The 16268-nt window shown below is 39.2% G+C and overlaps 1 protein-coding gene across 1 annotated transcript; it reads left to right on the forward strand.

The window, feature by feature from the left end:
- Positions 1–4021: 4021 nt before the first annotated feature.
- Positions 4022–14525, forward strand: magoh (mago homolog, exon junction complex subunit). The gene is made up of 5 exons (XM_028444945.1): positions 4022–4219; positions 5120–5178; positions 9662–9772; positions 11570–11652; positions 14293–14525. Exons 1-5 carry the CDS (start codon positions 4129–4131, stop codon positions 14390–14392), a joined length of 444 nt encoding a protein of 147 aa, XP_028300746.1. The 5' UTR covers positions 4022–4128; the 3' UTR covers positions 14393–14525.
- The last annotated feature ends 1743 nt before the right edge of the window (positions 14526–16268 follow it).

Here is a 16268-nt window from a genome sequence, read left to right on the forward strand (position 1 = left end):
TTTATATTATCTACAGGTTTGTATTCAGTGAACTTTACTACAGACGTCAGTAGATGTTTTAATGTAGATCAACCTCTCAGTGTGTTTCACTAAATGATCTACATCTATAATGTTAGAAAGAAAACTACTGTTATCACAATAAATCAACACAACATTAGTAATGATGTGAACACGTCTGTGGTGTGTGATGTCACTAATGTGTTTCAGAGAAAAGTGTTATGCTGCGTTTACACCAAACGCGTTTTCTGCGGAAGGTTTCGCATCTGTTGCTCGAAACCTTCCGCGGGATCAAAAAACGTTTCTCTATTTGCTTCATATTCATGTCTGAAGCGAAGCTCCGCCCACCAGACTCCCAAAAGGCGACAACCAGGCTCTGTTTGTTTCCACCATCAACTATGGAGGACCTCCGTTAATTCACTGCTCCTAACCTCAGAAGAGGAAGAAACGTCGGCTTTCCTGGCTTCACCAGGTGAACCAGCGCCACATCCAACTAGGTGAGCTTCACTGCCTGCTTCAGAAGCTACACCTGGATGATGACTGTTTCCAGCGGTACCTGTGGATGACCACGCCCCTATCAACGACCTGATGGGTCTGATTGGCCCACAGATGTCCCTGTAGGACACCAACTACCTGAGCTCCATCTCTGCAGCATAAAGACTGTCTGTCTGTCTCTGGTAAGTTTCATAAGAAACTGAAGATGTTATGATTCATCAGACACATCTCTTAAATACACAATAAAGATAGATACTATATTAATCCCAAGGGAATTTAAAAGCAGAATTATTAAAATGATTGTTTTCTGGAGATACCTATTCTAGGAGAAAAGGCCTGTTTTATTATTGTTTTTATCATAAATATATTACAACTAAAATAAAAGTTCATCATAATCAATTATTTACTATTGTTATTTTTTGTCCTCTGGAGACCTATTCTGGAAGATTTGTTTCATTAATATTTATTGTTTTTAACTCTTATTAATAAATCATTATTTATTTACTACTGTTAATTATTGCCATGGTAACACATTCTGGGAGATAAGGCCTGTTCTCTCTCTAATCTCTCCACCTTTTATGCACACGTAGACACACCCACATTATATATATCTGATGATCAATGATCTGAGCTTTTCTATGTTGTTCACTGTGCAGGTATCTGACCACAGGTGACTCCTTCAGGACCACAGCTAACAGCTATGGACGAGAGGTCTTCACATCGTACTTCTCTACAGGAGCCGTTCCATGGCTAGACATATTACACCAGAACACCCACGACGACTATTTAAAGAGCCAACCACATACTTCTATAGAGCAAACTTCCTACTGTATTAATATGTGTATAATAAATATGGAAGAATGAGAAGAGAAACGTCTGTCAGCTTCATTTTTAACTAGAAAGAAATAATCACAGAAACCTCACCTCGGAAATTAATTTAATAATATATATAACCTTGATGTGGTGAACACATAGCTGTTAATATGCATTGATAGAAATTAAAAAGAAAGCAAAAGTACACTTTAAATGTGTTTTTAATCAACAATTCTGAAAGAACACCATGTACATTAACATAATACCTCAATTTTAAACAAACTATTTACTTCAATATTATAAAACTTACATAATAAACAAACTAGTATAAACAACTATTCACAATGTGGTTCCTGCCATGCAAAGAGTCCCGCCCACCCCAGCCCATCCAGACCAATCAAAAACCTCATTAAAATGTTCTAAATTTAGTGTTACCAGATGATAATCAAGAAGTTTAAAACTTTGAAATTTAACGTTCCCTAAATTCTGGTGGCACTTTTTACAGGATAGGAAGCAGGTCTGAGAAACATCTCATCCTCAGTCAGAGCTGGTGGTGAGGAGGTGGTCTCCTGAAGGTCTGTAGGATAAGCTGCTCCACCTCTGTTGGAGAGCCTTGGCTGGACCTCTTCTTTGCTCTTTTTCATTAAAAATAAACAAACACATTGTATATATATATATATATATATATATATATATATATATATATATATATATATATATAATAGCTTATCAAGTCACTGTTACTTAAATAAGATCATAGATATATTTTAATTAAACATTAAATGAGGTAATGATCAACATTGTCATCACTGATATACCAAGCATTTATAGATACATTTTATTTATAACAGAAAGCAAAACAACTTTTGTCATGTTCATATCAGATGGTTTGGCTGCACTTGTTTCTGCAGGAGATGCTGGTGTAGCATCATCATCATCATCTTCTCCTGCTCCCTGAGCACTATCTGTTCCCTGTCCTTCTCCATCACTCATCTGATTATTTACCTCTGAGTGACAGCAAACACAATATATAAACACATTACTGTACATTTTAAATCATTAAACTAGATTTAGATCCCCCACTAGAAGAAGCCCTGTGATGCATAAAGGCCTGAATATTAACCTGGTATATATTTCTATATGTCTGCACTGATAAACAAACCTCCAGTCTCTGATGGTTGACCATACTCTGTGGTCTATGAAGGTCATGACCACAGGGTATTTCCACAGTTTAGATGTTCCTGCAGATGACCCACTACGGTTCTACTGACTTTTTTTTCCTCTCATAACCCATAAGTGAAAATAGCTGGTGTTAGCGGCTAATGCTATCATTAGCTAATGCTATCCTCACTCACTGCTGACTTTCAAAGATGAAAACTACAGAGAACATTTACCTGCTGCTCCACCTCCTCGATGATTCTCCTCCACACCAAATCCTTCCTGGTCCTGGTTAAAATAACAGGTTGTGTCATACAGCTCCCGGTGGTCACACACCGCTACCATTAGCTTCTCCTCAATGGTTGAACGGGTGAAAATACTGGTTTCCGTGTTGCCTGCCTGACGTCATTGCCAACAAGGACTCTGATTGGCTTTCGCGCCTTCGCGTCACGCAAAACAGCCGCTGGAGTTCAATATTTTCAACTCAAGCCAACGGTGAATATCACGAAAATCGGGAGCGCGCTAACATCAATCATCGCTTTCCACGCGCGAAACAGTCCGCGACGCCCCGCCTCCCAGCGCGTCTAAACCATTGACTTTGTATGTAACTGTTCGCTTGTGCCGCAGAAACCGCGTCTGGTGTAAACGCAGCATTAAGGTTCATTAAAGTGTTCAGGTGGGCGGAGCCAGGTAGAAACCCAGGGTTTATTTGATAAAACCTGTCAGTGACCAGGTTTAGTTCATGGACAATGTTACCATGGTAACATACTCAGAGATAAACATACCTCATGTTTAGGAATGAGATACTCAGAGTTTGAACATAACCTGTTTTATGGAATAAACCTCTGATCTAGAATAATCATAACATCTGTGGTCATGTGATCTTCAAGTTAAAAAAAAAAGTGCAAAAAGAAATGAAAAGAATGACGCTTTTTAAAAAACTTTATTTAAACTCTTTGAAATACATTACAACACAATGTAATACAGAAATGAAAATACAACTACAAAGGAATAGGAAGACAATAAAAGGGACAGACAACAAAAGAATAATAAACAGAACAGATGGCTTTGGTGTTGATATATTTCTTGAATGTTTTGTAAATGTTTATGGTATTATTGTTTGCACTGGTTTCAATTGTGTGAAAATACTGGGTTATTTGGTTTTGGAGGTGATGTTGATTTGGTTTTGTGTGCGTGGTATTTAGTGAGGAATATTAGGGTTTAGGGTGAGAAGCTGGAGGTCTAGGAAAGGTGGAGTTTTCAAAGTAAAAGAGGCTTTCTCTCTCCCGGAGGCGGGACTTATATCCTGTTTTATTGTAAATAAATTACTGTAAGTGGATCCAGAGGTTTTTACTATAAGTGTAGTTGTAAAACAGGTGACGAATTCTTTCTATTTCTTTTTGTCAATTATAATTAATATCTAACTTACATTTTTCCAAGTTTTATTTTATTTATTTTTTGCTGGGTAAATATTGTGAGGAAGTGTTGTGGCCGACACAGGTTTTGTGTTTGTAAAAACCTGACAGACAAAACACAGGACTAAAAGGCCCACGTGGTTGCGTCACCCTACGCATGCGCATTGGATGAGTAGGTCCGTGCTGCTCGTTAGCTCAGAGCTGTGGAACTTAACGATAAAAACACATCCTGCTCATCTGGACAGAAAATATGTCTTCAAGTGACTTTTATTTGAGGTATTACGTCGGACACAAGGGCAAGTTTGGACACGAGTTTTTGGAATTTGAGTTTAGACCAGACGGTGAGTTTATTTTGGCGGTAAAAGTGAATGATTAGCTTAGTTTGTCCCGATGCTAACTGCGCTAGGCCGCAGCACAGCCTGAACAAATGGAGCTAAATGCTAACAGCCTTAGCTTAGCTTAGTTTAACTCTAACTGAGTATTTAGAGGGTGAAAGGCTCCGATACGTGTGATTAAATTATTAATGAATTAAATCTTTTTTTCACCTTCATTCAAATAGCTGATGATTATTACTGAAGTAGTAGTAATAATAATAATAATAGTCATAGTTATAGTGTGAATGTATACAATGCGCACACATTACCGGTTATAACATTTAGAACAACTTAATTGATCAGTCAAGGCATTGATAAGGTACTGATCACATCTCACACTGATGGACCAGGTGCGATTAGAGCAGGTTTATTCAACGTTGGGACCCCATGAAATGTCCAGTAATTGGTTAAAAAAAAACTAATTAAAGTTTTTTAAAAATGTTTTAAAATCATTATTATTTTTCCAAATACACATCATCACACAATAAACATCAAATAACTGTAATCTATAAACAATCTTAAAATATAAATCTGGTTCAAATACATTTCAGTAAAACTTTGTTTCTAATCCTGGCTATTCTGTGTTTGTATTAATACACATAAAACTAATTAAATCTCTATCAAAATGGGTCATGACCAGAAAAGGTTGGAAACCTCTGGGTTAGAACCAATGATCCTCTGATTACAGCCTAACTTATCTGATTATAAGAATAAAAGAAATGATACAATGAAATTATAAACCAAAATGTATTCTAAACTTTGAAACTCATCTAAGTTGTGTGTGTGTGTGTGTGTGTGTGTGTGTGTGTGTGTGTGTGTGTGTGTGTGTGTGTGTGTGTGTGTGTGTGTGTGTGTGTTTTCCAACAGGTAAACTGAGATATGCAAACAACAGCAACTATAAGAATGATGTCATGATCAGGAAAGAGGTTTGTTTATTAATGAGCACATACACGTTCACACTAAAAGGACTCACATTGATTATAAAGTGTACACGTGTCTTAAAACAGAACTAAGTAACTTGTGCTTAGCGCTCCCTCTAAAGATTCCCTTGTTTTTGTCACTGTCGTAAACACCCCCCGCCCCCTTCCCCCACCCCACAGCTACATGTGCATCTTTGCTCTCCCAAGACCGTAGCAACCGATCACTGAAAAATCCTAATACAACAGTGACATTAAGGGTGTTTTCACACATATAGTCCCATGTGACCAGTATGAAGAAGAGAGACAAGTAAAATAAATGAATGATGTGGGAATAATATGGAAGAGTATGTGGAAATGTGTTTTTGTGTGCTGACAAATGGATGGATGGATATTTGTGTGTGTGCTGCCTGATGGAGTACTGGGTTGTGAGTGTGTGTGCGTGGCTGTTGCTGTGACGACATTGTGTGTGATTGCTGTGTGTTGCTGCTGAGCTGTCACTGTTGGCGTTGCTCCGTTCCTCAGACAAAGGTCTTCTCTGCCCTTTTTTTTCTGGCTCCGCCCCGATAGAAGTTTGAGAAAAGTGAATTAGTAGACAACAGTGTGCATCCACTGGGCTGGTCATGATCTTGTATTAATTTGTATTGGGGGTGGGGGTTATGGGGCCTCGCCCATGCTGGGACCTCCCTAGAGTCGTGCAGGGTGGGGGCGTGGCCTGTGGCTCTTAACCTGAAGGATCCGCACCGGGGGTGGTTGGTCTGCTGACTGCGTGCGCCAAACCCTGTGGGCGCCAGAGGGGGGATGTCCCGGGGGGTGAGTCTTTGGGTTGGGTGTTTCCTGCCGTCTGCCCGGGGACTGGCTGCGGTTCGATGTGATGCCATGCTGCCTTGGGCGGGGTGGGGCTGGTGGCCTGGTGCAGCTGTCCTCCAGGCTGTGCTGGCGTCAGGTGGTGGCGCGTGGGTGGCTTCCGTGGGGGAGGGGTTTGATGGCAGCATTGGTTTGGGCTGGGGGTGCTTGGGTTCTCCTGCGAATCGGTCTGTGGCTGACGAGGTCGCCCTGCTTGGGTGGTTGATATCTCGCCGGGGGTGCTGGGGCTACCTCCCTGTGGAGGGAGTTGTATCATGACGCCTTGCGGGCCTATGCTGGCCCTGGTTCGGGGGCAGGCTTCTCTCCTGCTCGGCCGCTCCCTGTTGTGGTGGAGCGGGCCGGTGTGCGGGGGGGGGGTCGCCCCCTGGACTGCTGGGGGTGCGCATAGTGGGTGCTGCCGTGCTCTGTGGGGCCAGCATGATTCGGGGGTGCCGCAGGGTGGGTTTCAGGCTGTGCTGCCCGGCGCATCGCTGGGGCCCGCGGTGCCGCGTGACTGTCTGCACAATCTACCCTCTCCGGTGTTCCGCCATGTGGACGGGCCAGGCTCACACCAGACAGGCCCCCTACATGGACACTTCACTCCCAGCTGGTCTGGCTCACTCACTTGGTGCACCACACACACATACCCAAACTTGGGGGGCAAAATTCATTTATTTAATTGCAGGAACAAAACAAACATTGTTGTCTTTAAAAGATTAAACTTCTTGTCGTGTTGACTTTTAACAGCATGTGCAGACAAAGTAAAAAAGTGTGTATTGTGCTGCTATAAAGCAGTACGTCTGCTAATGGGTCAGAGGTGCTGTTTTCTGTCCAGGGACAGTAGGAGATGGAAGACCCCCAATCACCCCATATACACTAGTATTACCCTCACAGGGAATATAAGAATGATTTATTAAGGTGAAAAAGTCACTTAGTTCTGCTTTAACATGTACTTGTAATAATATAAACACAAAATAACTGGTTGAGCTACAATAAGATTAGACTTTTTATTTATGTGGAACATGTAACAGAATATCATAAACCAAGAAACCTATTTCATAATTCATTTCACATTTTCAAAAAGGAGTGGGAAGAATTACATTTATTTATTTTGAACGAATAAAAAAAAAAAAGATGAAAATGAATAAACAAATCTCAACAGAAATCTCTATGAATAAAACATTTGACTGGATCCACAGGGACAGGAAGAGACTTGTCTAGTCCTCTCCATTCTTTACCATTAATATAATGAAATAAACTAAATACTGATAAATATAAATACTCCAATCCAGCTATTAAGAAAAACAGATACATCTGTGAGATTTAAATTCTCCTTGTTCATTTCTGTACTTTTAAAATATATATATTTTCTACATCATAAATCCTTTTTTGTTCATTAACTAGCTTCTCATAATAATTAACAACATAAATTCTTTATTTCACCTTACAGTCTTACAAATGATTTCATACACAAATTCACAGCAAACATGAATCAAAACACTATTTTACAAATTATAAAAAGCATTACCATACATGATTGTCCTCACTATATCATTAAACAATAGATAATTAATGAGGTATTCCAGTTTTAATAAGTTACTGTTACACAGGACAATAAAAGTATAAGTTAAACGTAGATACCAGCCTGTGCGTGTGTGTGTGGAGCATTTTGACTGATTTTTAAAGACCCACAGAATATTTTGTACTATGACAATCTGAATTCTGACATTAGATTAAAGTCTCTAATTTCATCAGAAAAAATAATTTTGTTTGTAGCTTGTTTCGTTCTTCTGTAATCAGCTGTTGAATAGAGGAAAGTTTCACACAAATCACCAGTTTGTGACTTTGAAGCATTTTTTTTAATTTTTTTTTTTGCTTTAGTGACAACTCAACATTAGTTTCTTTCTATAAAACAACACTGAGACCAGGCCTTTGATGTTAACATTATTATTATTTTACTATCTATGTCAGAGTTGAATGGATCTCTTACTGTAGACCCCCTAACCCTGGAGTGTCACCGCTTGCCCCGTTTTTTGATAATTTTCTCTCACCATTAGGGATGTAACGATTCACGATACTGAGTTCACGATACGATTCTCTCACGATTTATTTAAAAACTAAAATATACTCTACTATTTTCTTTTTATTTTATATTGTCAAATTCTTTAAACTATTCAAAATAATGCAATTTAACTAAAAAATAAATCTTGAATCAAATAAAGAAATAATACTAATGAAGAAGAAGCCTATTGATTTGAATTCTGGTTCTATAGTAAACAATGCAAAACTGCATAATAGTTCTTTTTCTTTTTAAAAAGTTCAACTGAAAATGTATTTTGTGCCTTAACAGGGCGCTGGTAACCCAGTGGTCAGTTGGCATGCAGTTATTCTAGCAGTGAAGAAGAGATGCTATGCTAGCAGACAGAGCTAATAGAAAAATGTGACTTTTACAGATATTCACGTAATATTACAGATATTTTTTCGGTGCTAAAGGGGTAAGAAATAATTTATGAACATGTTTAAGAGTAGAAGGCGGCCAGAAAGAAAGTATTAGCAGATTCCGCCGCCGCCTACACTTTTGGACAAGAGAAATATAAATATATATAAAAAAAAGTACTGCGATTCAATTTTCACAGTATTGATATGAACCGTGATACCTATGAATCGATTTTTAGCTTTAGCTACGAATAATCGTTACATCCCTACTCACCATCGCCACACTCTCAATAGTCCACGTAATTCCACACATGCTCTGAGCCCCCCCCCCCCCCCCCCCCCCCGTCAATCACACAGACATTACTTCCTCTTCCTCCCGACACGCAGCGATGGCCCGGTTAGTTGATGGTTTTATCTCACCATCTCAACATAATCAATAATCCACTCAGGTCCACATGTTCTGTGTTAGTATGTGGAGCTGTGAGCTGATAGATACGTCACAATATCACTTCATAGCGCAATTATCTCACTCGTCCCTGCTTCTTACCCCCAGCTAAGGGTAGCATCAGTAGCTAATCTCTCATCTAAAGGTGTACTGATGCCACCTTCAGGGCACAGTTGATCACCACCCCACATTACAGCTTAGATATTGATGAGGGACCTCCTCCAGGGTGTTTTCTAATAATCTCTGATAAAACACCAGTATTACGTCAATGGCACTGAAAGAGTTCAGAAGGAAACATTAATAAAACATTATATTCACTCAAAAACAGCAGCACACATTACACTAAACTTATTGATCACATCACAGTAAAATTATTTCCTCTGTATTTCACCCATACCCCCTCAGGGGGGGCAGTTTGCTCCAGGAAGTAAATTTGGGGGAGGGAGGAAGGGAGGCCTGCTGGTCACCTGACCTGGAGGGGTGACGGCCAGGGTATGGTTTTGGTTCCGAGTGACAAACCGTACACCACCGCGGACGCCGGCCCATCCCCCACGAGTGCATGTGGAGAGTCAGTGGTGGCTTCTTTTATATCCACAATAAATCGTGTGTGTGTGTGTGTGTGTGTGTGTGTGTGTGTGTGTGTGTGTGTGTGTGTGTGTGTGTGTGTGTGTGTGTGTGTGTGTGTGTGTGTGTGTGTGTGTGTGTGTGTGTGTGTGTGTGTGTGTGTGTGTGTGTGTGTGTGTGTGTGTGTGTGTGTGTGTGCAGGCGTACGTCCATAAGAGTGTGATGGAGGAGCTGAAGAGAATCATTGATGACAGTGAGATCACCAAGGAGGACGACGCTCTGTGGCCCCCCCCTGATAGGGTGGGACGACAGGTAGGTTACATGACATTAGTGTGATGCTTTGTTTACCTGTGAGATAAACTAATCACTGATAGATTAAACTGCAGGTTAAGAATCTACCTCATTTATTATTGTTATTATTTGATAATATGAAGCAAAGTCTAAAGTAGTATTATTATTGCTGGGTTGGGATCAGTTACAATTATGTCTTCGTTTATCCATGTTCAATTACAACTCAATTACAATTACATTGATCAGCATTTTTTCCCAATTACAATTATTATTTTCCCCCCGAAATTCCAAGTACAATGAAAGCCATAACGGTGACGGCGGTTCATTCTGATTCTGTTTGTGATTCCGTTAACGTGATGAGCCTGTAAGTCAAGCCCCAAATAAAATGCTTCGGAAATCTGTGCTTCGGACACCGCGTCACTGCACGTTGTTTGATTGCATCATTACGTCCTACGCTACTATTCAGCCTTGCTTTTAACTCACTCCACCGAAGGTCAAATGTGATTGTTTTGCAATATTCAGCCAAATATATTCGGTGCATCCCTAGATATATGCCTTTTTCTATTAAAGCATGCAATAGTTGCTAACAAGGAACATGACCATAAATGGCGCCAATCAAAAACGCAAAGCATGATGGGAAATGTTTCAAGCAGTCATGAATAGGCCTGGGCAGATGTCATTTGTGTGAATTTTGAGGCTGATTGAACTTTGTGTGTCAGTTCTGGGGATTTTGAAATTGTGGCGTACTTCAGAAATGAGCATTACAACTTTGCGGCGGCACGACCAAACCGTTACGGATACCAACTAATTTTAAGGATTTTTAATCTTCAGTGGGGTTTCATTTTTGACCTTTGACTCAAGATGGCCAATCAGAACGGGCAGGTAGGCGGGCTGCTGTACTGTTAGGTTGGAGTGAAACTGATAAGTTTTCTTTATCATAAAGTCTCCTCCTCACTGCTCCACGTCTGCATATCAGTACATTTACAGCTTTTATGGTCACGTTTTACTGTAACCACTGATACACACTTCATCTCTCTCTCTCTGACAACATTTCTCCTTGTCGTTGCCATGGTGAGGCAGTGTGCAAAATGAGTGATCACAATGATTCTGTGTGAGCAAAAACAACGTGGTCTAGTGTGTGTTTATAACTTTAGCCACGTCATTGTTTAAGCCGCAGAGTTCAAAGCGTGAGAAAAAAATTACAGTCTGGAAATTACAGTAAATAAAAGCAATTACAATAGGTTCCTATGGCCATTCTGGCCTTCGGACCCCAATTACGTTCTCAATTGCTAAAGTTCAATTACAATTCATGTCAATTACTGATCCTTTAATAAATAACTTTATTAATCATAATCTTCCTCTAGTGTTAGCTTTCTGCTAGCATCTCTAATGCTAACAGGTTAGTTTGATCCATGTCTATAATCAGCTGTAAAATACACTAATAAATATTATCTATCATTAATTATTTTATCATCTATTGATTACCTCGTTAGGATTCCTAATCAAGACATTATTGGTATTAATATTTATGGTGTGGGCGTCTGAGCATTTTTTATGTTTATATTCTTTTGAAAATATTAAAATGATCTTAAAGAAAACTGATGGTTTTCATAGACTTTACATCTCAATTATCTGAACTCAATTTCAATATAATTACATCATAATTATAATTATCAATTCCACAATTACAATAACATCGGACCCTAACCCTGGTATTATATAACTGTGTGATGATGGTTCACTAAATTATATTATTATATTATATATATATATAGTGACTGTATACTGTATATAACTAATGATCATTGATCTGTGCAGGAGCTGGAGATCGTCATTGGAGACGAACACATTTCATTCACTACGTCCAAGATAGGCTCCTTGATCGACGTCAACCAGTCTAAGTGAGTCCCTCAGCGTTAGCACGTGGCTAATGCTAGCTCTAATACTGATACGTTCTAGTGTTAGCACGATGCTAATGCTAGCTCTAATACTGATATGTTCTCGTGTTAGCACGTGCCTGATGCTAGCTCTAATACTGATGTGTTCTAGTCTTAGCACGTGCTTAATGCTAGCTCTAATACTGATGTGTTCTAGTGTTAGCACGTTGTTAATGCTAGCTCTAATGACTGATGTGTTCTAGTGTTAGCACGTGGCTAATGCTAGCTCTAATACTAGTGTTAGCACGTGGTTAATGCTAGCTCTAATGACTGATGTGTTCTAGTGTTAGCACGTGGCTGATGCTAGCTCTAATACTGATATGTTCTAGTGTTAGCACGTGGTTAATGCTAGCGCTAATGATTGATGTGTTCTAGTGTTAGCACGTGGCTGATGCTAGCTCTAATACTGATATGTTCTAGTGTTAGCACGTGGCTAATGCTAGCGCTAATGATTGATGTGTTCTAGTGTTAGCACGTGGCTAATGCTAGCTCTAATACTGATATGTTCTAATGTTAGCACGAGGTTACTGCTAGCTCTAATACTGATATGTTCTAGTGTTAGCATGTGGCTAATGCTAGCTCTAATACTGATGTGTTCTAGTGTTCGCACGATGCTAATGCTAGCTCTAATACTGATGTGTTCTAGTGTTAGCACGAGGCTAATGCTAGCTCTAATACTGATATGTTCTAGTGTTAGCATGTGGTTAATGCTAGCTCTAATACTGATGTGTTCTAGTGTTAGCACGATGTTAATGCTAGCTCTAATACTGATATGTTCTAGTGTTAGCACGATGCTAATGCTAGCTCTAATACTGATATGTTCTAGTGTTAGCACGATGCTAATGCTAGCTCTAATACTGATATGTTCTAGTGTTAGCACGTGCCTGATGCTAGCTCTAATACTGATGTGTTCTAGTCTTAGCACGTGCTTAATGCTAGCTCTAATACTGATGTGTTCTAGTGTTAGCACGTTGTTAATGCTAGCTCTAATGACTGATGTGTTCTAGTGTTAGCACGTGGCTAATGCTAGCTCTAATACTAGTGTTAGCACGTGGTTAATGCTAGCTCTAATGACTGATGTGTTCTAGTGTTAGCACGTGGCTGATGCTAGCTCTAATACTGATATGTTCTAGTGTTAGCACGTGGTTAATGCTAGCGCTAATGATTGATGTGTTCTAGTGTTAGCACGTGGCTGATGCTAGCTCTAATACTGATATGTTCTAGTGTTAGCACGTGGCTAATGCTAGCGCTAATGATTGATGTGTTCTAGTGTTAGCACGTGGCTAATGCTAGCTCTAATACTGATATGTTCTAATGTTAGCACGAGGTTACTGCTAGCTCTAATACTGATATGTTCTAGTGTTAGCATGTGGCTAATGCTAGCTCTAATACTGATGTGTTCTAGTGTTCGCACGATGCTAATGCTAGCTCTAATACTGATGTGTTCTAGTGTTAGCACGAGGCTAATGCTAGCTCTAATACTGATATGTTCTAGTGTTAGCATGTGGTTAATGCTAGCTCTAATACTGATGTGTTCTAGTGTTAGCACGATGTTAATGCTAGCTCTAATACTGATATGTTCTAGTGTTAGCACGATGCTAATGCTAGCTCTAATACTGATATGTTCTAGTGTTAGCACGATGCTAATGCTAGCTCTAATACTGATATGTTCTAGTGTTAGCATGTGGTTAATGCTAGCTCTAATACTGATATGTTCTAGTGTTAGCATGTGTTTAATGCTAGCTCTAATACTGATATGTTCTAGTGTTAGCACGTGCCTGATGCTAGCTCTAATACTGATGTGTTCTAGTCTTAGCACGTGCTTAATGCTAGCTCTAATACTGATGTGTTCTAGTGTTAGCACGTTGTTAATGCTAGCTCTAATGACTGATGTGTTCTAGTGTTAGCACGTGGCTAATGCTAGCTCTAATACTAGTGTTAGCACGTGGTTAATGCTAATGCTAGCTCTAATACTGATATGTTCTAGTGTTAGCATGTGGTTAATGCTAGCTCTAATACTGATATGTTCTAGTGTTAGCATGTGTCTAATGCTAGCTCTAATACTGATATGTTCTAGTGTTAGCACGTGCCTGATGCTAGCTCTAATACTGATGTGTTCTAGTCTTAGCACGTGCTTAATGCTAGCTCTAATACTGATGTGTTCTAGTGTTAGCACGTTGTTAATGCTAGCTCTAATGACTGATGTGTTCTAGTGTTAGCACGTGGCTAATGCTAGCTCTAATACTAGTGTTAGCACGTGGTTAATGCTAGCTCTAATGACTGATGTGTTCCAGTGTTAGCACGTGGCTGATGCTAGCTCTAATACTGATATGTTCTAGTGTTAGCACGTGGCTAATGCTAGCTCTAATACTGATATGTTCTAGTGTTAGCACATGGCTAATGCTAGCTCTAATACTGATATGTTCTAGTGTTTGCACATGGTTAATGCTATCTCTAATGACTGATGTGTTCTAATGTTAGCACGTGGCTAATGCTAGCTCTAATATTGATATGTTCTAATGTTAGCACGTGGCTAATGCTAGCTCTAATACTGATATGTTCTAGTGTTAGCATGTGGCTAATGCTAGGTCTAATGTGTTCCAGGGACCCAGAGGGCCTGCGTGTGTTCTACTACCTGGTCCAGGACCTGAAGTGCCTGGTTTTCAGCCTGATTGGTTTACACTTCAAGATCAAACCCATCTAAGACGAGTTGATTGGTCGTCATCGCTTTGTTTTAACACCTTTGTCACATGATTCAGTTGTTCTGTATTTGTACTTTTGCTTTTGTGAGTTACTTTTTTAACTTTAAAAAAGATTAAAGAAAACATCTGACTTTGTTTGGTCTCTTTATGTTTCCAGTTTTAATTCATCTCCTAATCACTGATTAATAATAATAATCGTATAGATCCGGGGGCTTGTTTCTTGCTCCTTGCACGCTGGAGGCTACATCCATATATAACTCAATGGTAGATTAATGTGAGCACATGGGCCTCATCAAGTATGTTGGTTTATATCAACCACGTTAAGGAATCATTTAATCCACCAATAAACATTTAATCCTCTGAAAGTGACATAATGTGAATGAAATGCCTCCATCATGAAGGGGTCATTCATTCACCCCTCCCCCTCCAGAGCTCCACCCACAGCACTGACTAAACTCATCACGTTGTCCTAAACACAGCTGAGCAGTTCCACCTGGACTTTAGTGTCTGTGATGCTCCAAACAAAGAGGGAGGGGCTTAAATTCACCCGCTATATGAACATATAGCGACAGATCTGTAGGAACAATTTTGTCTGATCATCTGGAATAATATCAGGATCATTTCAACTTAGTAAACTATTGATCACTGACATTAATGTTGATCTCTCATACATTTTTATGTGACATGATTATAAATATTTAAAAAGGAACAGTCAGAATAAATTATTCATGTCAGTTTAATCTATAGCTTCCTTCAGTTATAATTTACACATGGTTTTAAGTTACACTTTTATTTTGACATACATTTAGTTATTATTCATGTTTCCTCACAGGAGTTGAAAACCAATATTTTCTGAAAAAAAAAATAGAATCTGGAAAAAACTCAAATGTCTTGTATAGTGCCCTATGTACAGTAAGTCATGTTAATGTGTCAGTTATTTCACCTTGAAAACAAAGAGAGTGGCTGATCAAAGGCTCATGGATCAATAAAGAAAGCTAGAGAGGCTAGTTTATAAAAGCATTAGCTTAGCATTAGTTTAACATCACAATTCTTCATATTAATTAATTGTTTTTCACAAACCGCAAGTGGCATGAATATGTTTGTTTTATTTGTATTTTTGCCTTATTGTACTCTTCAGAATGTTCAAGATTTATTTATTTATGTTAAACTTAAAATCAAAAACATAATCTGAGGGAGGATCCTCCCACAGATATACAAAATTCAAAGGGGCAAAATCAAGCTTTTTTTCCACTTTGTTACTTTCCTTAGTTTATAGAGAATTGAAACGCCCTTCATCATGGCCACTTAAACACTTCTGGGTTAAGGAAAGGAGATAGGATGGACCATTAGGACACATTTATTTATTTATTTATTTATTCAGTTTATTTCCGACATGGTTACATTCACTTTTTTTTTTTTTTTCTTTTTTTGTACATGCCGAAAAAGGAGACGAGAGAAGCAGTTTGCTTATCCGGGTCCCGTCCCCTGTTTTACCATTGCAGATTTACATGGGTTTACATGTCTCTCTGGTCAAACATTCTTGATTTCTTCTGAACGTCCATCTGTAGTCAGTGTTGTCCTCTCTATCTTTGTTTTTGTTGGCCTTGTTCCCTGCCAGACGTTGTTAGCATTCCTCCAGTTCAAGAATAGTTCCTCTTTCGAAGGTGTTTGGAAGGTTTTTCCCTTTTCATCCACAATGTCACCTTGTTTTGTCTCTACATCAAGGGTAATCCAGCTGTTGTTAGTTCCATTGGCAGTGTTGTATCCTCCACTGTCTGATGATGGGATCAGATCCAACTTGTATAAACACATCACTACATCCCAGTTCACAAGCAAGGCAGTATTTTAATGTAATATATCTTAGTTCATAAGCGTGTT

Source organism: Gouania willdenowi, chromosome 4 (assembly GCF_900634775.1).
Source record: "Gouania willdenowi chromosome 4, fGouWil2.1, whole genome shotgun sequence".
Lineage (NCBI taxonomy): Eukaryota > Metazoa > Chordata > Actinopteri > Blenniiformes > Gobiesocidae > Gouania > Gouania willdenowi.

What these genes read in the sequence shown, in the direction of transcription:
- magoh (XM_028444945.1), top strand. Translation starts at nt 4,129, where the DNA reads ATGTCTTCAAGTGACTTTTATTTGAGGTATTACGTCGGACACAAGGGC. An exon ending in ATTTGAGTTTAGACCAGACG is followed by an intron (nt 4,220 to 5,119) that starts GTGAGTTTATTT and finishes GTTTTCCAACAG; the next exon opens with GTAAACTGAGATATGCAAAC. An exon ending in CTGATAGGGTGGGACGACAG is followed by an intron (nt 9,773 to 11,569) that starts GTAGGTTACATG and finishes TGATCTGTGCAG; the next exon opens with GAGCTGGAGATCGTCATTGG.